Source organism: Salvelinus alpinus, chromosome 21 (assembly GCF_045679555.1).
Source record: "Salvelinus alpinus chromosome 21, SLU_Salpinus.1, whole genome shotgun sequence".
NCBI lineage: Eukaryota > Metazoa > Chordata > Actinopteri > Salmoniformes > Salmonidae > Salvelinus > Salvelinus alpinus.
Window position 1 is genome coordinate 15568647 of NC_092106.1, and position 22582 is coordinate 15591228.

Here is a 22582-nt window from a genome sequence, read left to right on the forward strand (position 1 = left end):
GTCATTAAGGAATAATTATTTTGTGATTTGAGTACGAAATATGTAGTGTTCACCAGTAGTGAAACGTCCCAATATATCACTCATTAGTACATAAATCACTACTGGTTTACTACACATCTTAATAGCAATCAAGTAGTAAAACCATTAGGTTTTGTGTAGAAATTGTGTAGTAATGATGAAAAGTAATTCAGTAGTACTTACACCATTGCCCTCACTCTGAGTGTTCTCGCATTCACACCAAACTCCAAATGCTAATAGCCAAGCTCCAATATGGCCATCCCACCGCAGCCACCAACGTAACTAGTCAGATAGAGAGGTGTAGGCCTAATATGGGAACGATCCATGTTGTGCAGAAGTGAGAGCACTAATCCTGAGCCAGCGCCACAAAAGCACAGGCATTGGGTGAAAGTGGTTAAAACAAACCAATGAGAGCTCCCATTGGATAGTTAACTAATCATGTGATCTAAATTGTGTATTTAAACCCCTTTTATTTTGTTTTTGGCTTCCAGGAGGCAGCACACAGGAAGTGGTGCAGTCCAGAGACATGGCTACTGAGGCTTGTGAGATGAACTTTTATTTATTTATTTTTTTACAGAAAATGGACACCTGCCTTCCAAGCTGCATCACCTCCTGAGTCCCCTTTTTTGGTTATCGTTTAAATGTTTTACTTGTATTGGTTTCAAACGTGCTCCTAAGCCATAGAAAGGCCACTGTAACTGAAATGAGAACTAAAATTGGACCTTGCATTATGTTGTAAAATTGCCGGTTTGGTCTGTACTGTCTGCTCAAACCTGCTCGAAAAGAACCTGACAATTTTCTACCCCGTGATTACAACAAGCATATTTAGCTGCATTAATTGCTTTAGAGGGACGGCAGGTATGTAGCCTAGTGGTTAGAGCGTTGGGCCAGTAACCTGAAGAATCCCCGAGCTGACAAGGTAAAAATCTGTCGTTCTGCCCCTGAACAAGGCAGGTAACCCTCATAGGCTGCCATTGTAAATAAGAATTTGTTCTTAACTGACTTGACTAGTAAAATAAAAAAATTGTTATCCGTCAGACATGATCTTTACCAAATCAGACATTGCCTAATGCGCGTTGCATTATGGGACACAAAGTGCAAAAAGGATTAGCACAGGGAGGCTAGCTAAAGAACCTCAACGAAACGGTACAAACATTTACGTTTTGTAAACCTTTTAAAAACAACTTGAGCAATCGACCGCTCCAAGTATTAATGAAAATCTCAAATTTATCTGTGTTTGGCCAACGAATGTTTCCCAAACACAAGGAATTCCAAAGAACGGGCTAAATAGGCACCGATAACAGCCTGCTTGCAAGCTAGGCTGCTTTGTGCTGTTGCACGCACAGCTGTGGTCTGTTTACATCGGCCTCATTTGACTCCACAACCCGAGGCCGATCAAGTCGAACAACAGACCGAATCATACACTGTTCTATCTACTGAAGGTATATTTCTTTGCATGGTTAGTAACTCGATCTCTGAAAACTGGTAGTTAGCTAACGTTAAGTGTTGAAGATTGGTGTATGTGTAACGTTAGTTTGCTAGCCGGTCAAGTGAAACGTTTTCATTAACGTTGCGTTATCTAGCTAACGTTAGCTAGTTCACTTAACTACCTGGTTGCTTGTCGAAGCCTTTGTAAATGTTTATAGGCAACTAACTACAGTTGCTCTTTGTTTTGACTTTACATAGCTTTCTTTGTTAGCTAACTAGCTTGTTCGCTAGCCAACTAGCTAGCTCGCAACGTGTTACGTGCAGCATGCAAAGCACTGTTAATGTTTACATGCGAAAATACTGGGTTCAGTTGAGTCCCCGCCCCCTTTGCCTGTAAACATTATGCCTGTCCCAATTTTGGACGACCTCTGTTAGCTAAATATTTGATGTTGCACTTAAATCTGATTTGATTTGTAAGAACTAAGAAGTTCATTGCAGCAGCTAACAACGTTGTTAGCTACTTTCGTCAGTGTGATGAAATCTCAAGAAAGTTAGTGGAGACAGTTCAAGTAGGAATAACCTTCTAAAAATGTATTTCTTAATGCAGGTTACTAGGCCTAGCTACTCGTCAATGTTTGTTTAGCTTGAAACTTCGATTTTGTTCTGTTTCAACAGTGCATTATGTTGGCCTATTTATGGACCCTTCACCTGGAAAAACGTTAGGCTAGTTGTTGAAAGTTCAAACCTGTCAATGTTAGTCGGGTTTTGAATTAGGTTAGCCCAAACTTAGAACCGAGAGAATATGATTTTGAAAGGTAGACAACAACCCACACTCCTCTCCTCCACTGCAGCTAAAATCAGTGGTGCAAGCCTAATTTGCGATGCCTTTATTGGGCCAACAGCCTGGGAGTATTTCTTCCTCCTTTTTTTTCTTAGTGAGGGCAGCAAGCTCTCCCAAAGAGAGCCCCTTCAGGAGAGAGTTTTGTTTGATGGAAAATCTCATGCCTCAGAGCAGCCACATGTCTGAGAGAGGGAGGGAGACGGGCAGCTGCACTGCATCCTGTAGTGCAGTGGTTCCCAAACGTTTTATAGTCTCGTACCCCTTCAAACATTCAACCTCCAGCTGCGTACCCCCTCTAGCACCAGGGTCAGCGCACTCTCAAATTTTATTTTTTGGCCATCATTGTAAGCCTGCCACACACACACACACTGTACAATACATTTATTAAACATAAGAATGGGTGTGAGTTTGTCACAACCCGGCTCCTGGGAAGTGACAAAGAGCTCATAGGACCAGGGCACAAATAATAATATACTAATAATCAATAATTTTGCTCTTTATTTAGCCATTTTACATATACATGTTATTTCTTCATCAAAAATTGTGAATAACTCACCACAGGTTAATGAGAAGGGTGTGCTTGAAAGGATGCACATAACTCTGCAATGTTGTATTGGAGAGTCTGTCTTAAATCATTTTCCACACACAGTCTGTGCTTCTATTTAGTTTTCATGCTAGTGAGGGCCGAGAATCCACTCTCACATATGTCGTGTCTTTGGCTATGCCGGATTAAGTGATATGACGTGCTATTCTATAAAATAATTTCTCTGTAATGAATATTACCTGATTAAGCTAATCAGGTTAATGTAATTAACTATAAAGTCGGGGGACCACGAAATAATGTTTATAGAGCTGTTATCCTCCGAATAAACTCTTAAAGACCTGGTAGTCTTTTACCTCAATAGCATTCAATATTTAATCGTCACTTTATTTAGTCTCATCTGAAAGTTGTAAATTCTTGGTTATCTTCACAAACCCTGGCTAACAAGTTGAATCAGCAATACAAAATTTGGTTTATTTATTTACTAAATACCTAACTAATCACACAAAATTACAGAATTACATATACACAGAATGAATCATACATTGATGGACCTGGTGAACGGAGCCGATACAGCGGCTGGTTACATAAAGGGGGGGGGGGTTTGAGTGAAAGAGCGGGAAGACTGAGGAACAAAGGGAGAAGCTATGCTATCGTAAATACAGTATCTTATGCATTCTAAATTACTGCCCTTTTGGAAAAGGAAAATACAATAAATATGTACTCTGAGCTGCGCTTCGATCGGTTGGTTGTAGATGAGAGGCCGGGTTGTCCAGCATGGATCTCTGGTCCTCTGAAGACTGTCTAGTGGTGAACTGGAGTGTGGTAGAATGGACACGTCGTCCGTCCTTTCCTAGCCCACGTTTACAGCGACTGCTGCTAACTCAACTGCTAGGAGCTAATCAGGTATCACTTGTGGAGTGAATAAGAGTTCAGAGTTCATACCAAGTTGCCATACTTTTAACCTCATGCTATATTCTGGCTGGTAAAGTCGAAATTCATCCTTTCGGCGTGTTGACCGTCATCTTCACGTTGAAATTCGATGCTGATTTCGTTAGGTTATTATCTGAGCCCTTTTAACGTAGGACCGTCGCCCTAAAGTCCTCGGAACAGAAAGTTACATTTTCGTCAAGGGGCTTATATAGGATTGGGAGAGAAGGCTGTGTTTAATAGTTTACAACCCATGTCTGTTCACTTGGGCGGGGTCTCTGAGTGAACACAGTGGTGTTCTTCTGACAAACCGTTCTCTCATTAAGAAGCTAAAAATTACATTTAATCTTTTCACAAATAGTTAAATATTTAAACATTTAAATTGCACAACAATTCCATGTGAATCTGATAACTGGAATGTGTAGATTTTCCAAGATACAGTTTATGTCGTCCTATCATCAGTAATCATGTCTTAGACGCCAACTGAACTGACATCATATTCATTAAGTCCCAACGCATATTTTCAACTGGTTGGATTACCGAAATATGGTTCCGTTTCTCATCTTTTGATGTCACCAGACTCTCTGAACAAAGGGATTTTCAATAGTCACATCGGTAGAGTAGAGAGAGGAAAAAGGGGAAAGGTATTTATGGGGGTCATAAACCTCCCCACTTCAGGCCAACGTCATGAAACATAGGTACGTGGTAGCAAAGGGTATCAGTGTCTTAACAGTGCGATTTGCCAAGGCAAGAAACTCTGATCGCCGCCCTATCTAGAAATCTGGCAGTGGCTTCTGATTAAATTCAATTTTCACAGAACCACTTGTTGCAATTTCGATGAGGCTCTCTTGTTCAGATATCGGTAAGTGAACTGGAGGCAGGGCATGAAAGGGATAATGAATCCAGTCGTCTGTGTCATCCGTGTCAAGAAGGTACATGCGTAATTGCGCACCCAGCTCACTCAGGTGCTTCGCTATATCACATTTGACATTGTCCGTAAACTTGAGTTCATTTGCACACAAAAAATCATACAATGATGGAAATACCTGTGTGTTGTCCTTGTTAATGCAGACAGAAAAGAGCTCCCACTTCTTAATCATAGCCTCAATTTTGTCCCGCACATTGAATATAGTTGCGAAGAGTCCCTATAATCCTAGATTCAGATCATTCAGGCGAGAAAAAACATCACCCATATAGGCCAGTCGTGTTAGAAACTCGTCACCATGGTCAGACGTAAAAATGATGGTCAGTCAAGAAAACTTTAAGCTCGTCTCTCAATTTTTAAAAAGTGTCAATACTTTGCCCCTTGATAACCAGCGCACTTCTGTATGTTGTAAAAGCCTTACACGGTCGCTGCCCATATTGCATAGTGCAGAAAATACCCGAGAGTTCAGGGGCCTTGCTTTAAGAAGTTAACCATTTTTACTGTCGTGTCCACAACATCTTTCAAACTGTCAGGCATTCCCTTGGCAGCAAGAGCCTCTTGGTGGATGCTGCAGTGTACCCAAGTGGCGTCGGGAGCAACTGCTTGCAAGCGCGTTACCACTCCACTATGTCTCCCTGTCATGGCTTTTGCGCCATAAGTACAGATACCAACACATCTTGACCACCAAAGTCCATTTGACGTCACAAAGCTGTCCAGTACTTTAAAAATATCCTCTCAGGTTGTCCTGGTTTCCAGTGGTTTGCAGAAGAGGATGTCTTCCTTAATTGACCCCCCATAAACGTAATGGACATATACCAGGACCTGTGCCAGGCCCGCCATGTCTGTTGACTCATCCAGCTGTAAAGCATAGAATTCACTGGCTTGTATGCGAAGCAGTAATTGTTTCAAAACATCTCCTGCCATGTCACTGATGCGTCGTGAAACAGTGTTGTTTGATAAAGACATTGTCTGTATAGTGTTCTTGCCCTTTTCCCCCAGCATTGTCCCAGCCATATCCGCGGCAGCAGGAAGAATTAACTCCTCCACAATAGTATGGGGCTTGCCTGTCCTAGCCACTCGGTAGCTCACCATATAAGACGCTTCTAGCCCCTTCTTATTAATGGTATCTGCTGCTTTTATACATGTCTTACTACTCGAAAGTCGTCTTTATTCTCGCTCAAAAATCTCCCGTGGCTTATTTTTCAAATTGTCATGTTTCGTTTCTAAATGTCTGCGCAAGAGGGAAGGTTTCCCGCGAGAGTAACGGTTAATGTGATTGGATGTTAATTATTTGACTAGGCTACCTGTATTTGACATTGTGTTGTTATTTCGCCGAACACTAGATGGTTTAATTAGATTTTTTTGGCAGTGAAACGAGGCTACTCAGGTGAGAAAAAAACCTCACACAAATGTATAGCCCGGTTGGAAAATATAAATGTACTGTTTGAAAATGTGAATATATTTTCTTCCGATTTTTGAAATGTTAATTTGTTTCTTAAAAAAAATTATAAAATGTGAATCACATTTTTCTTTGGCGTACCCCCGACGGCATTGCCCAGGTTGGGAATACCTGCTGTAGTGGACTTGTCTTTCACCATGATGCATTTGATTTTATTATTGTTACATAACTTGCCATTTTATCCTCCACCTTGTCTACAGCTCTCTACCTCCCTCCACCCTTTCACCACCTCCCTCGCTGCCTGCTCTCTTTCCTAGTCATTTCTTGGATGAAACCAAACTGGACCTTTTAGGTTAAAATTATATTCTTTTACACAATGACATTATTTGTTAGAACATTTTTGGCTTTAGGTTTTCGTTGGAGTGTAGAATAATGTAATCAGCACTTCAGTTGCCCTCAACCATCAACAATGAAAAATGCAGATTGTTTGGTGTTAGGTTAAGTTTGTTTAGGGATTTGTTTATCTTCTCTCTAAAACATTGCAAGAGCTGTAAATACACGGTCTCTGGCTTTGAATATCCACATTAGTTTATGCTAGTAGCACATTTGTATATTCCATTTTTTTGGATGCAACTTGAGGTTGACAGACCTGAAATCAATCTGAGTTTCAGTGGTGAGTTTCAGTTTCCAAATGTCAAGAGGGATGTATCTCTTGGATCTGCACTCCTTCATCGCTGTTTTTGTTTGTGCATTTCTTTTGCCACTCTGTTAAGTCCATCTTGTGAGGCCAAATGAAAGTCACCCCAGACAATACTGACTGTTGTCTGTTAACACTTTGTTTAAGTTGTCTGTCTGTGTGGTTACTTAGGCTGAACTGAGCTCCTCTAATCCTATCATCTGACAGTGTAGGTTTACTACACGGTAACAGTTTTTTTCAGTACCATCACTGGATTTATATTCAGGTTTTTATTTTTTATTTTAGTATAGTCACTGTTTAACATCCATAAGGATAATGAATTACAAACATTACATTGACTTTATAGCAAAGGCCCAATGTAGGCCAACATTTGTAGGCTAATTTTCCATTCTTCCTGTAGGTGAACGCCCTCCAGAGCAAGTACACTAAGACAAAGATGGGGGTCAAAACCTTTACACACAGTTCCCCCACGCACAGTCAGGAGATGCTGGAAAAGCTAAACGCCCTGCGCAACGAGGGCCACCTCTGCGATGTCACCATCCGGGTGCAGGACAAGTTGTTTCTGGCGCACAAGGTGGTGCTGGCCTGCTGCAGCGAGTTCTTCCGCTCCAAACTGGTGGGCAGGCCTGAGGAGGAGGACAAGTTTGTGTTGGACTTGCACCACGTCACGGTGAGCGGCTTCACCCCTCTGCTGGAGTACGCCTACACCTCCACCCTTTCCATCAGCACGGAGAACATCATCGACGTTTTAGCCGCCGCCAGTTACATGCAGATGTTCGCTGTGGCGAGCATATGCTCAGAATTCATGAAGTCCAGCATCCTCTGGAGCGCCGGGAATATGGGGCAGGAGAAACCGCAGGAGTCGGCTCTCGGCGAGAGTGCTTCCTCCCACTGCGCCTTGACCCCATTGGACAGCAGCCTGTCACCTGTATCGTCTGACTGCAGCGTGATGGAGAGGAACATCCCTGTGTGTCGCGAGTCGCGCCGCAAACGTAAGAGCTTTATCATGATGTCCCCAGAGAGCCCACTCAAATGCACCTCACAGATCACCTCGCCGCAGATGCCCAACCCATCGCCCTCCTCCTTCTCAGAGACCGCCACCCAGCCCGTGGACTCTTCCCTGGCCTTCCCGTGGACCTTCCCCTTCGGTATCGACCGGAGGTTTCACCCGGATAAGCAGCCCAAGCTTCCCGAGAGCCCACGCCGTCTGGACCAGGCAGGGCCCTCGGAGGTGAGCCGCCGGCTGAGTGACTTCCTGGCCTGTGAAAGCTCCATTAAGGCGCCACTGTCGCTGGCGGGTCCCGAGGAGGACGTGCGTGTGAAGGTGGAGAGGCTGAGTGACGAGGAGGTCCAGGAGACATTGTCGCAGCCCGTCAGCGCTTCCCAGAGTTCTCTGAGCGACCAGCAGACAGTGCCCTGCAGCGAACAGGTCCAGGAGGACCTCCTCATCAGTCCGCAGTCCTCCTCCATAGGTATGGGTGTCACGTGAGTGGACAAAACACTCCAAAGTCAGTCTGTCAGATGTTTTCAGACCTCAACAGTAGTCTTGTGTCAAGCTGAGTCTGCAACACATGCCAACGGTTGTGTAGATATAGCTATATGCCTCGACCCCAAAATAATGGAAGAGCCAGGCCTAAGCACAGAATCTGGTGTGCATATCTTTTCCGTTAATTTTGGATTGCGTCATGTAGCTGGGTCTACAAAACGGATGACCTAGGATGTGGACTTATCTCAATACAAGATCACCAACTTTTTTTCTCTTTACACTTTTTGGGAGTGTAATTTCCCTCTAAATGTAAAGGGCTAATCTGCAGTTGCTACATTCTTTTTTTGCTTATAAATTAATGATATTTACGCCTACCCATTGATTCTTGAAGAATAAAACCTATAATTGCCTCATGAAATTTGTTCAACTGTCGTACCCCATCAGAACCTGAAATATAATCTTGTTTTACTCAAAGTAACAAAGTAGGTCTAAATATAAACAAACACTGTATAGCCTTAAAACATGTTTAAAACTATAATTTTGATGTCATGGATGGTGACAGAGCTATCCTTGCATCGATAGCTCTGTCTATGAATTTGAGTGGCTATGTTTCTCCGGCCCCATTCCTCAGCTGTTTTCCCAAACAGTGGCGGGGAGGACGCTTTATTGTTTCAACTGCGGATTGCCACTTTAAAGCTATTCAGTCTTTGCACTGGATCTGTGTATGGGTTCTATCCCGAACCATGTCTTATGGAAATCAGACGGAGAAAGAGCTAGTAACTGGTGAAAATTATATTTCTTCTTTGTTTTGGCATAGGTTCGATAGATGAGGGAGTCACAGAAGGGTTGCCCTCAATGCAAAGTACATCCAATGCTGGAGGCCATGCTGAGGATGATGAAAGGTAACAATATGATTGGTTGAAGACTTATATTTTTTAAATGTAAGTGGAAACATCATGATCACTGAACTCCATTCATTTGGGAACTCCATTCATTCTGTTCAAGCTAATCTTGCATTTATGTAAGATGTTCCATTTTGCCTTCCAACTGGTATGGAAACCTTGAGGTCTTGATGTTATTATGATGAAGCTAAAGGAAGGTTTTGATCTGACACCCCAAGGTCTACCACATTTGTGTCTACCTCACTGAAGCACCACATCCTCTTTCTTGTTTTTCAGATTAGAAAGCCTCCAGTACCCTTACCACTTGTACATAAGCCCTTCAACCCGCCCTGGCACTAACGGGCCTGACAGACCTTTCCAGTGCCCCACGTGTGGCGTCCGATTCACCCGCATACAGAACTTGAAGCAACATATGCTCATCCACTCTGGTAGGTATTTCCACACATCCACTATGCAGTTTAACAGGGCTGTATAGACGAACTACTGCGCTGCGACCTCTAGCAGGTATCTGTTATGTCGTATCTGTTTATGTCGTAGGTACCCATCTGGAAAGTAGCTCATGTGACTTGTACTGTATTTACATTGCCCTCTACAGTAGTTCCATGCGTCCTCTATCCACCCGATGATAGGAGCCGGAGATTAATGGTATGAATGGCTCGTTAATGGTTTGACTCTTGGCACACTGTGGAGAAGGATGAAGGGCATTCCAGGGAACATTGATTTTGGAAACACTTGGGGCTTAGTGTCTCCCGCCTCGGCTGACATCGGAAAAACACACTCATCAAGTGCACACATACCCAAACTCGTGCTTGATGACAGTGGAACATTACAACAGGACATTATGGCAACCAAATATCGACACAAATCTCAACTTGACTCTTAACCATCACAAACAAGCAGTGCTAAGTTCAATGAGATTGTGTGTTGCTGTTTCACCTTTTCCAGCCCTTGATACAACAAGTTTGATTTTGGAGTGTAATGTCCCATTAATATCTGCTATAAGCTTGAAGCATGATGTTCTCAGTGATAGAGAATGCCTACTTTTAAGTTGTCTATAAAGCCAGTTGGTAGTTGTCCAAAAGTAATAAGGCTTGCATGTGGACAGTCCCATTTGTGTAGCCATGTACGGTTACAGCATGTGGAAGGTAACTAACTATAGGCTGCAGGCAATGACTCCACATTGTGTCCCAACATATAATGGTCTTTGGTACTCCAAACTTCAGACACACTGCTCACATTCATCAAGAAGACCACCATTGTATTCATTGGGGTTCTACCCCCCTGTCAATACACACATCCACAAGACCCAATTATGAAATTGGTATAATGGAGTAATCCATCAAAACAAGAGGGGAGGGGGGTTGCAGCTGTGTCCAGAGGTTTTTCACTACCGTAGCTCCTGTGTGGTATTATTATTATTCTGAACTGGCCAGTCAAGTATACCATAGAGTAGCGCTGACTATCTGGTTGAAAAGACTTCGTGGGGCTCAAGTCTTTTTCTTCAGGGTCATTTAAGCTCGACCCATAGTGTTGTATTGTATGCAGTTAAAAGTAATGCAGTTCACGTCTGCTTAAATTAACTTACTCTGGCTCTGCTAAAGGAGCTTCATTGGAAGTTATCATAGAGCTGTCAATGTATTTTTACATTTCTCATTGAAAAAAGTCAGTCTTAATCTTGAAGTCGTGGCACGTTTATGAGGGCCATAAATAACTGAATCAACAGAAGCCCTTTTTGCCCTTCATATTGTTCCCCTGGTCCGATCGGCTCAGAAATGCTTGTTGCGACTAGTAATGCACCGATATGACATTTTTTGCCGATACCGATATTTTCCTTTCCAAAAAACCCGATACCGATATAAAAAACTTTAGCGGCCTTTTAAGCATTCTAGTACAGTTAAATATTTAAAACACACACATGGACGCAGCGGTCTAAGGCACTGCATCTCAGTGCAAGAAGCGTCACTACAGTCCCTGGTTCGAATCCAAGCTGTATCACTTCTGGCCGTGATTGGGAGTCCCATAGGGCGGCGCACAGTTCGCCCAGCGTCGTCCGAGTTTGGCCGGGGTAGGCCGTCATTGTAATTAAGAATTTGTTCTTAACTGACTTGCCTAGATAAATAAAGGTTACACACACACACACACACACACACACACACACACACACACACACACACACACACACACACACACACAAACACACCACACTGACCAAAAAGTTATTTTGTTGGCATTTACGTATGTCCCCATTACCAGTTAAACATAATCAAAACCTATTTCTTTCACTTACTTGCTGTGCTGTTTCGTTGTTCATTTGTTCAGTCGTTTCATTCTCAACCAGGATTTCTATGGAACGCCGTTTGGTTCTTTGCGTGTCAAAAAAGATACAAATAACACTATTTGTAAGCTTGTTGACCAATCAGGACCTGAATATGACTGCACGTCACATAATAATTTAAAGCGCTCATACATTTTTTTACGTAGTTATTACACATTGATTACACTATCACTCGTATTTCATATGTCACAATGATACATATGCTATGATGCTGGTAAAGTTGTCTCGCGTACCTACAGTGCTGGTCATAAAAAAAGCTAGCTAGCTCATGGATGCAAACTATGTTCTTCCCCAAAAACATAGCAAAACGACAATCTGTTTCAGTAGCTATCAAATCAAGTTTATTTTATATAGCCCTTCGTACATCAGCTAATATCTCGAAGTGCTGTACAGAAACAGATAGTTTCTATAGTTAGCTAGGTAACTATATAGCTAGGTGTCATCTAAAATCTAAAATAACCCTAATTTATAAGACAGTTCTTATTTGATTAGTGGTTGTCATACCCATCTATGTGAAGCTAGCCACAATAAGGATTAGCCACAATAGTGGACTTTGCGGTTAGCCTTCAAAATAAAAGTATGTAATTGACAGTGATGCAAATTAATATAAGTAGTAGAATTATGCCATAATTGAATAGATCATGCTAAACGAGGTTGGAATGTTGTAAAATCAATCATATAAAATCAGCAAAAGACAATAATTAGTTAATTTGACAAAAATCTGTTGAAATCACACTGGATGTTTTATACTTTAGAATTGCACTGGGGGCATATTTATTTACCTGTAAAGCCTTACCTATGGATTGTGGATCAATGACATGGGGTATCAGTCTACACCCAGAGAACATTAGCGTCGTAGCTCTTATTGCTGGACTCTGAAACAACTGTGAATTGAGCCACATTTATTGTCAATCTATCTGTATCCGACCTGCCCCCTGAGCCCACTCAGACACTCTTGACACCTATTCCAAATGGTACTACAAATGTGGCTCATGCGCACAGTGCAATAGCACTATAAAAACATCCTTCTTCAGACACCCACACACAGGTTGAAAAATCCCTGTTAAGGGTATCATCTCATTCAAGACCAAGGGAGTAATCTATCTCATCACCTGTTCATGTGGAAAAGCCTACGTAGGACAAACGAAAAGACCATTAAAACAACGCATAACTGAACACCGCAGCTCAATCAGGTGTAAGAACACTGACTATCCAGTAGCAGCTCACTTTGTTGAAGCTAACCATCCCATCTCCTCCCTCAAGTACACAGGCATTGAGCATGTTGCTCTACCAAGGAGAGGAGGTAACATCGAGATCCTACTACTACAAAGGGAGGCTTACTGGATATCCTATCTAAAAACATTGACCGCTAGTGGTCTGAATATTGACTTTGATCTCAGGCCCTTATGAACTATTCTTTCTGTTATGAACAAGTCTTAAAAATGTATATATTCTTTCTACAGCTTATTAGCATACACCTAATATGTTCCCACTGTTGATGCTTATTATGCATTAAGGTTGAACCAAAAGATTACATGTAACAAATATGAAATGAAATACGAAACAATAAGTGAAATTGAATTAAACAATAATGTATGTTAATGCTAATATTATGTACAATATTTAATTGTTTCTATATGATAACAATAGCCTAATATATTTAATATGCCATAAACTATTGTTTTTTTGTCATTGGTTGCACTAATTGCACTGTTTGTCTACATAACCTGGTTCGAGCATTGATGACATTACCCTGAAGAAGGCACAGTGATGCCGAAACGTTGGTAAATACCAACTCCAAATTACTGGGAGTTTATATATGGAGTGTGCGATTCTCTTTATTTTGATGGTTCATAGTTTATTTTCCGTTAGTTAGCACCTCCACACAAACACATTTTTCTGGGTTTGCTCCAGTTAATGTTTTTGAACACTATTCCCGAGGAAAAACAATACTGCCTAGATGTTTTGGAGTCTGATAACTCTGAGGAGGACATCGGGAAAAAATATCTTTGGTATTGAGTAGACTGATACCACGTTTCATTGATCCCCAATCCTTAGGTAAAGCTGTACAGTGCAATATGAATGTCAATACACACAATAGGCTGACTGGTGAGGTGATTTCACACAGTCACAATCCCGCGATAAGCTACAACGCTAATATTTAGTAAACTCTTCACAGTTGTGTTCTGTGGGTGTCACCGAGTAGACTGATACCCCATTTCATTGCTTCACATTCCAACCTTGTTTAACATTATCTAGTCTAAATATGGCATGATTCCACCAATTGTAACCTTCTGCATCACTTTCAAAGAGGTACTTTTATTTTGAAGGCAAACCGCTAATTCCACTATTGTGCCTAATCCGTATTGTGGCTAGCTTCACAACACATAACCCGGTCCGGTCGAGCGTCACTAGCCAGATGAAGCTAGCTGGCTGCTTATAACGTTAGCTCTGGGCAACAGGGTTAAGTAGCTTGCTAGCTAGCTATTTATTTTCATGAACTGAAGTTCAATTTCAATAGGCAAACAACAAGTGGCAACCTAGCTAATTCTTACTCACAAGGATTCCTAAGTCATTGCTAAGAATAATGAAAATGACTGCATTTTCTACTGGTCATTGTTTTCAGGCTGGTTGTATTGGTGCAAGCTAGGTACCAAGCTAAAGCTAGCTAGCTACCCCAGAAGTTGCGGTCAAACAAATAATGCTTTATTACCAACGAGGTATTGTAAACACATCGTTCGTGGCCAGTGTTTGCTTGTTTGCTGACTTTTTTGTAGAGCTTTGACTGTGCTACTGATAGTAGTGGTGGCGCTCGGCTTGCACGTGCAAATTCATCACACACGACATTCTATAATGGAGCTGTGTTACTTGATGTGTCAAATAGTGTTCTTGTCAAACAGTGTTATTTGACGTGTATCTTTTTTGACACGCAAAGACCCAAACGGCGTTCCATAGTATGTCATGAAGATAATAGCAGTGACGCTATTACTGTGTAACTCCGATAGCACACTTGGTAGTGTGTACCGGTGCTCGACCAGTCGCGAAAGCCAACATCACCCATGACAGAGAACAATTGATTGTCAAGGGAAATGAATTGCATTATCTTGGCGTTAATGGATTTCGCCTTTGAGTTGTCTCGCTGAAATGTTCTTACTCTTTCAAACGAGTGCTCAACTTGTTGACTGCTCGATCCACACAGCATACACTGTGGGCTAGGTTAGGAATGCTGTGTTGCGCAAAATTTTACGTGGCGTCATTATGTCATGTACCTACGTTATATAGGTATACACATCAGCTTTGACATCGGTTTTGCACATCGGCGTTTAAACTAGACATCAGGCCAATACCAATGTTGCCATTTTTAACTAATATCGGCCGATTCCGATATGTTCACCGATATATCGTGCATCCCTAGTTGCGACCCATGTGTGTCAATGAACCATGCGGGACATTGGAGACTGGATGCCTCTGTCACAGTTTCTTTGGTGTGCATGCATACTATACTGTAGGTCATACAATGATGATTACTACCTGTTTCTGTAGCTATTACGCTGACACATTTTACACATCGATTTTTAACACTCACACTTAACGTTTTTGTGATACATTTTTAACACTGACATCTTTTTTTGTTTTGTGATAGTTTTAACATTGACAATTCTAAAGAATCAACGTCTTAATGCAGAATTCATAGTTCATCTATTGTAGTGATTCTAATGTGCGACACAAGTCATCATTCTTTTCATCCCTTTTTCAACAGGCATTAAGCCTTTCCAGTGTGATCGCTGTGGGAAAAAGTTCACACGGGCCTACTCCCTAAAGATGCACCGGCTGAAGCACGAAGGTAAACGCTGTTTCCGGTGCCAGATTTGTAGTGCCACATTCACGTCCTTCGGCGAATATAAGCACCACATGAGGGTGTCCCGCCACATAATCCGCAAGCCCCGGATTTACGAGTGCAAAACGTGTGGCGCCATGTTTACCAACTCTGGCAATTTAATTGTACACCTGCGGAGTCTGAACCATGAGGCATCTGAACTAGCAAACTACTTCCAGAGCAGGTGAGGAGTCCTGGGGTGTCGTCCCTTCATTTAATCAGCTTAATGTAACATGGGAAATAAGCAAAAAATACAAATAAATCTCCCATAGTGGCCATGTTCAGGGAGATATACTATTTCAAGCTTTTCAGAATTGGTTCATTAAACAGGCCCAACTAACTGTTGCAAACTGAGCATACCGTGAACCTTACAGTACAACACATATCAGTCATGCTGAATATGTGGTTCAAAGCAGTCTTTGGCCACTTTCCTCAAAATCCCTATATAGTCGGCAGTATATATACAGTGGGGAGAACAAGTATTTGATACACTGCCGATTTTGCAGGTTTTCCTACTTACAAAGCATGTAGAGGTCTGTAATTTTTATCATAGGTACACTTCAACTGTGAGAGACGGAATCTAAAACAAAAATCCTGAAAATCAGATTGTATGATTTTTAAGTAATTAATTAGCATTTTATTGCATGACATAAGTATTTGATACATCAGAAAAGCAGAACTTAATATTTAGTAGAGAAACCTTTGTTTGCAATTACAGAGATCATACATTTCCTGTAGTTCTTGACCAGGTTTGCACGCACTGCAGCAGGGATTTTGGCCCACTCCTCCATACAGACCTTCTCCAGATCCTTCACGTTTCGGGGCTGTCGCTGGGCAATACGGACTTTCAGCTCCCTCCAAAAATGTTCTATTGGGTTCAGGTCTGGAGACTGGCTAGGCCACTCCAGGACCTTGAGATGCTTCTTACGGAGCCACTCCTTAGTTGCCATGGCTGTGTGTTTCGGGTCGTTGTCATGCTGGAAGACCCAGCCACGACCCATCTTCAATGCTCTTACTGAGGGAAGGAGGTTGTTGGCCAAGATCTCACGATACATGGCCCCATCCATCCTCCCCTCAATACGGTGCAGTCGTCCTGTCCCCTTTGCAGAAAAGCATCCCCAAAGAATGATGTTTCCACCTCCGTGCTTCACGGTTGGGATGGTGTTCTTGGGGTTGTACTCATCCTTCTTCTTCCTCCAAACACGGCGAGTGGAGTTTAGACCAAAAAGCTCTATTTTTGTCTCATCAGACCACATGACCTTCTCCCATTCCTCCTCTGGATCATCCAGATGGTCATTGGCAAACTTCAGACGGGCCTGGACATGCGCTGGCTTGAGCAGGGGGACCTTGTGTGCGCTGCAGGATTTTAATCCATGACGGCGTAGTGTGTTACTAATGGTTTTCTTTGAGACTGTGGTCCCAGCTCTCTTCAGGTCATTGACCAGGTCCTGCCGTGTAGTTCTGGGCTGATCCCTCACCTTCCACATGATCATTGATGCCCCACGAGGTGAGATCTTGCATGGAGCCCCAGACCGAGGGTGATTGACCGTCATCTTGAACTTCTTCCATTTTCTAATAATTGCGCCAACAGTTGTTGCCTTCTCACCAAGCTGCTTGCCTATTGTCCTGTAGCCCATCCCAGCCTTGTGCAGGTCTACAATTTTATCCCTGATGTCCTTACACAGCTCTCTGGTCTTGGCCATTGTGGAGAGGTTGGAGTCTGTTTGATTGAGTGTGTGGACAGGTGTCTTTTATACAGGTAACAAGTTCAAACAGGTGCAGTTAATACAGGTAATGAGTGGAGAACAGGAGGGCTTCTTAAAGAAAAACTAACAGGTCTGTGAGAGCCGGAATTCTTACTGGTTGGTAGGTGATCAAATACTTATGTCATGCAATAAAATGCTAATTAATTACTTAAAAATCATACAATGTGATATTCAGGATTTTTGTTTTAGATTCCGTCTCTCACAGTTGAAGTGTACCTATGATAAAAAATGACAGACCTCTACATGCTTTGTAAGTAGGAAAACCTACAAAATCGGCAGTGTATCAAATACTTGTTCTCCCCACTGTATGTCTTAGCTCAAGGGTAATGTAGCATAGACTATTACATGAGTTACTATTGTGTATTTTGTTGTCCATTTTCTTAATTGAACCATTCCATGCTGTTATCTTAGTTGCTTGCCTTTGGGAAACATACAGTATCAAATTATACGTGCTACGGGCTTTTAATCCTTGCGTCTCGCAACAATTTGGATAAATTACATAACCTATTTCTGTCAGAATGAATTTAGCTTTTCCATATAGGAATTTCACTCAGTTTAAAGGGTTTTATTAAAATGTATAGCTCATAGTACTTAACGTACTTCTACATAAAGCAGACATGTGCTCATATATTCTAGACTTTTCCACTTCTTAATCAAACTCAAGCCCTCACAGGTTGGTAGGGCTCAAATGGGCCATTTACTTTTTAAAATGTTATAGTATAATGTCTATGCCTGAGATCATAACAGTGTATGGAAAATTCTTTGGCGATCCAGTTTGATTCTCAAAAAACAGATCACAGGCCTCACACAGCCCTCACATAAAGATCTGTCACCGTATTATTTTTCAAGAAATTTTACCGATTTCCATACGTTTTTCATTTTGCCTTTAACTTCAACCATATTTACTGTGTAGTCTACTTCATATAGGAGGTTTAGAGATACTTTCATCAACAGCTTTCTATCGTCTGTTATGTCTCCACATGGTCCCAGTGATTTCCTCATGCCCGACTACCTGAGCCAAGTGCAGGAGGAGGAGACTCTGGGGCAGTACGAGCGTGTGGAGCACGGCTTCGAAGGCAACAACTCGTCTGTCCAGATGCCGGTCATCTCCCAGGTCTCTTCCACCCAGAATTGCGAGAGCAGCACCTTCCCCCTGGACCCTTTATCCTTGAAGGACGAAAACGTGTCAGAGGAGCCAAAGACAAATGGCAGTAACAGCTCCCCGGACAGCTCGGAGGAGGAGAACGCCCACATCAAAGAGCTGGCTTCCATTACGATTGAGTGACTGTCACTTCCTAATTGTCCCACTCGTTTCCCCTCCAATCCAAAGCCCTGACTTTGGAAAGTGCCTGAGATTGCCCTTCTTTAACGAGCACCACTAGAATTAGAGGTCTTAACTTTGCTAACAGTGACAAGTAGTTTCTTTCCTTACTTATTGGATTATTGTTTTTTGCATAATGATAGTTCATATATATATATTTTTTTTTTTACCGTTATTTTACCAGGTAAGTTGACTGAGAACACGTTCTCATTTGCAGCAACGACCTGGGGAATAGTTACAGGGGAGAGGAGGGGGATGAATGAGCCAATTGTAAACTGATAGATATGATAAATATGATAGATGCTGTGTTACTTCTTGAGTGCCGTCGCTTCGGGCAAACTGTTAGTGTTACTAAATATTATTTGATAATAGAATGCTACGTTGGATTTTGTCGTGATTTATGTGAGAGGTGTGTATGTATTCCTTCGTGAATAGGAACACAGTACATTTAAATCTTAAAAACAACAACTATTATTTGAAAACTTGAAATTGCATTATAGAGCTCTCATTCTCTTTCTTTACGCGCAATATGAATGAACTGTAGCTACTACACTTGAATTGTATTGGGTGTTGTTCATAATTTAGGTATCTACTGTGGCTTTGACTCTCAAAGGTCGGGTCACAAAGGCATGGCAGCATTTCATATGTGAAGTCAATGGTTAATTCATCAAGAGAGACGCACTGCAGCGGGTGCGCTTTCCGATATCTGGAAGAGCTAGGCTAAGTTCAAATGTGAAGTTAAAGTGTAGTTAATTTGTCGGACCTATTTCATTAGAAATACTTGTACCTAGCAGTTCTTGTGTGATGGACATCTCTATACTGACATATTTGTAATATGTCAGCTGTGTGACAAAAAAATGAGTCTCACTATAATTAGTGGTTAAATAAAATAAAAAATGTCAGTGAGGTAGAATGACTTATAACTAATATGCTTCAATGTCACTGTTTTGACATACAATGAGACCATGTTGCATTTGGTGGAGCATGTGTTGGTAGGAATATTTCTACCTAACTTTACACAGACGGTTTACTTTGGACATGAATGTGAGTGACATTCTTCGGACTAACATTGTACTAATCAAGTGGTCAGCACATTGGAATTTATAGCTGGGTGCCTTGCTTTTACTTTGAGTTGAGTTTTGTAATTCCGTGTATATGGAGCCAGGAGAGGTCTTCAATAACATGGCCAACATGACATGGCTTTGTATCATTTAAGTGTGATCGATAGATATTTTCATCTTCATAGTGTTTTCGGTTCACCTTGAGATTTTCAGGTAAATTTTCTTTGTCACTGCTTTTCAACAGACATCTTGCCCTAGCTTGGACACCTGTTATATTGAGCCATCACTAGTCAGTTGCACATCACCATGCCTTTATAATAAGGTGGTGATACTCCATTGATTAAATGCTACTGATATTTATTTGTTCATTAAGTGTAGTCCTTATCAATTCATTAATCTTGGTAGTCCTACAAAAAAGGACTTTTGCGTTCCAATGAAATGCAAAATAGATTACAAACTCTGATGGTAACATAAAAAATATTACTAGGAAAATAAGAATTTGGTGATATTTAACATGATGAATCTGTTATTATTTTTGTTTTGTCATGTTAGCAGATGCTCTTATCCAGAGCAACTTACAGTAGTGAGTGCATATCTTGGGCTCAGAGAAGTAAAGTGTGTTTTATAATCAGAATGGGTGCTCAGAGATTTGACTTATGATTGTCTCGTGCCATCCAATCAACCTTTCCTAAAAGATGTGGCATTTAGCCTAACCACCCTATGTCTGGGTAACAATCAAGCTCTCCTATTGGACCAAATGTTCCCAGTCCCTTTGGGGGTTGGCGTGTCTACCATTTTAATCTATCGTTGCTGTTGACATTATAAAGTAAGGAGGTAATCATGCTTGGTTTCCCCATGCTATTGAAATATTGTTCACAGGAAATGTAATTTTCACTCCGATAGACACTGTATCATGTGCGATGGAGAAACTATAGCCTTTATATAGGACCTTGCATAGCTTCAAGCTGCACAATTTAAAATCTGTAGTCATTTTATTTTTTCACACGTTTGAGCATTTTAGCACTTAAGTTAGCTTGTGTTTTGCGTGTGTTTGTTTCTGTTTGTATTCATATACCTTTTTCATAAAGAAATGCTGCTGTTTGTTGAAACTTAAAGTGCCCAAATATTTTTGGTGAACCTATTGTGTGCAATAAATGGACAAGCTGTTGGGTTCTATGTTTATATTTTGTGTCTGAATAATGAAAGAAAAGAATGTACGGTTTTCGTATTGTTGTGTACTTAAAATGTGATAAATTAACTGAAGAAAAACAAGTGAGAATCCACTCAATCTGTGAAATCACGAACGAAGTGTACATCTTGATTTTTTATTAGATTATTTTTAAATTACTCCTAGGATTGTGAAATGCACGTTCATTTGAAAGTCCTGTGAATCTGAGAGCATGTGTTTTCTTTCTTCTGTTTGCTGTTCAACAAGGCCTTGTTGAGGTGAGATGTGTTAAAACCTCAGCACGTATCAGCGTTTTGTTCTTGATTTTTCTCCAACTAAAGTTTTTACAGATATTAGCATGTCTTTCCTTTGTTCCCCAGATGTAGCTTCTCTTATGTGCAATGTTTAAAAAATGTATTGACTATATATGCCTTTTCAATGTGTACATGATATATACATTTCCTGGTTCATATTGTTTGTTGAAAATATGACAAAACGGTAGCTCTTAGTTATACATTATATATTTTTGTGACTTTTGTATTACGATTGCTGTTTTATGAGTATGCCATCTTTTGGATATTCTTGTTAAATGTGAATACATCAAATACATGTTTAATACATGTTTAAGGAGTGTGGGCCTTTTAATGTTCACTTTGTTGACTGTCTGCAAACACACAAACATATATATATATATATTGTATATTCTTTATACTGTAGATTAATTTCCAACTTAGTTTGGATGATTGAAAAATATGTTGTATTTTGTGACTTTGATATTTAATCTGTACTTTCATTTAACAGTTTTAAACATCCCTGTAATGCAATTTGCATATGGTGCAAGAGCAAAAATGTTTGTGGTTTCATAAGCAAGTGTTGAATGTTCAACTTTTCCAGATCATTTCCAAGATGAACTGTTCTAAACTGATGAAACCACTTTCTACTGCTATACAGTTAATGGATGTTCCCAATTCTGATCTGTGTTTTTTCCTAGTTTGCAATTATATTGTGAAGAGGGGTGTTTTGTACAGTCCAAAAAACAACTAAAATGTAAATAAAAACTTGCATCGACTCCCACCCCCCTTGGCCAAGTGATTTATTTTTGAGGAGATGAAAGGACAACGTATCTGGTATGCATCACTTATGCAAACATCTGACTGGAGCACATGTCTATAAATAATTTTTCTTAGCTATATGCCAAAACAATAAAACCCACCAAGCTCAAAAAGAGAGTTCTGCTTTAACGCTTGCCTAATGAAGGTGTTTGTGGTTCCTACTCATAATCATGTTTACCACTGTTTATTGCTAAGAAAAAGCTACAGATTAAGTTAATCAAATATACTTATTATTGATTATTCTGATTCATACATTGGCATGTAAATATTTTACTTTTCATGGCATTCAATTCTAAGATGCATTATGTGGTTAGTAAATGAAAGTAAAAAAACAAACATGCATTGCTTTAATAAATAGGGTCTTGCATGTGTTGTAAAATAACTACATGCCCCTCAGATCCAGACTTCTCACTACAGTTCAGTCCAAATCTCTGTAATTAATTACTGGTGCATGTCCCAGATTACAGACAGTTTTGATTAAAATGTGGTGGGAAAAAGATACAAAAGATAACCTTATGTCGAAAGTGTGTTTACTTTAAGTAGTGAAAGCCCATAGAGTGAGGTCTGGACTATTAAAGGTGATTTATGATACACGTGAGATGATCCCAACCACCTGCGTATAATTCAGTGTCCCTTTGTTTGCGACTCCGAATTGGTCTTATTTTATAGAGGAATTAGGCCAGCATCAGTGAAGCTCAAAGTCATAAACTAGCTCTAAGTGTTAGGCCTTTTTTTAACCTTTTAGACTAAAGGAAAGGAAAACTCTGTATCGGAG

General features: G+C 40.8%; 1 protein-coding gene across 9 annotated transcripts; it reads left to right on the forward strand.

The window, feature by feature from the left end:
- The first annotated feature begins 511 nt into the window (after positions 1–511).
- Positions 512–21769, forward strand: LOC139547904 (zinc finger and BTB domain-containing protein 44-like). 9 transcript variants are annotated; one of them, XM_071357077.1, is made up of 6 exons: positions 512–560; positions 7180–8251; positions 9083–9167; positions 9444–9595; positions 15263–15563; positions 18136–21769. In XM_071357077.1, the coding sequence occupies exons 2-6, from the start codon at positions 7216–7218 to the stop codon at positions 18428–18430; spliced, it is 1869 nt and encodes a 622-aa protein (XP_071213178.1). In that variant the 5' UTR covers positions 512–560; positions 7180–7215; the 3' UTR covers positions 18431–21769. The 9 variants fall into 9 exon arrangements, with proteins under 9 accessions (XP_071213178.1, XP_071213175.1, XP_071213179.1 ...); XM_071357074.1 differs by lacking the exon at positions 512–560 and adding an exon at positions 569–937; XM_071357078.1 differs by lacking the exon at positions 512–560 and adding an exon at positions 1017–1477 and having other exon boundaries at positions 15263–15346; positions 18136–18310.
- The last annotated feature ends 813 nt before the right edge of the window (positions 21770–22582 follow it).

Coding starts and splice junctions, on each gene's coding strand:
- LOC139547904 (XM_071357072.1), top strand. Junction 8,252..9,082: donor TCCGCAGTCCTCCTCCATAG/GTATGGGTGTCA, acceptor GTTTTGGCATAG/GTTCGATAGATGAGGGAGTC. Junction 9,596..15,262: donor ACATATGCTCATCCACTCTG/GTAGGTATTTCC, acceptor CTTTTTCAACAG/GCATTAAGCCTTTCCAGTGT.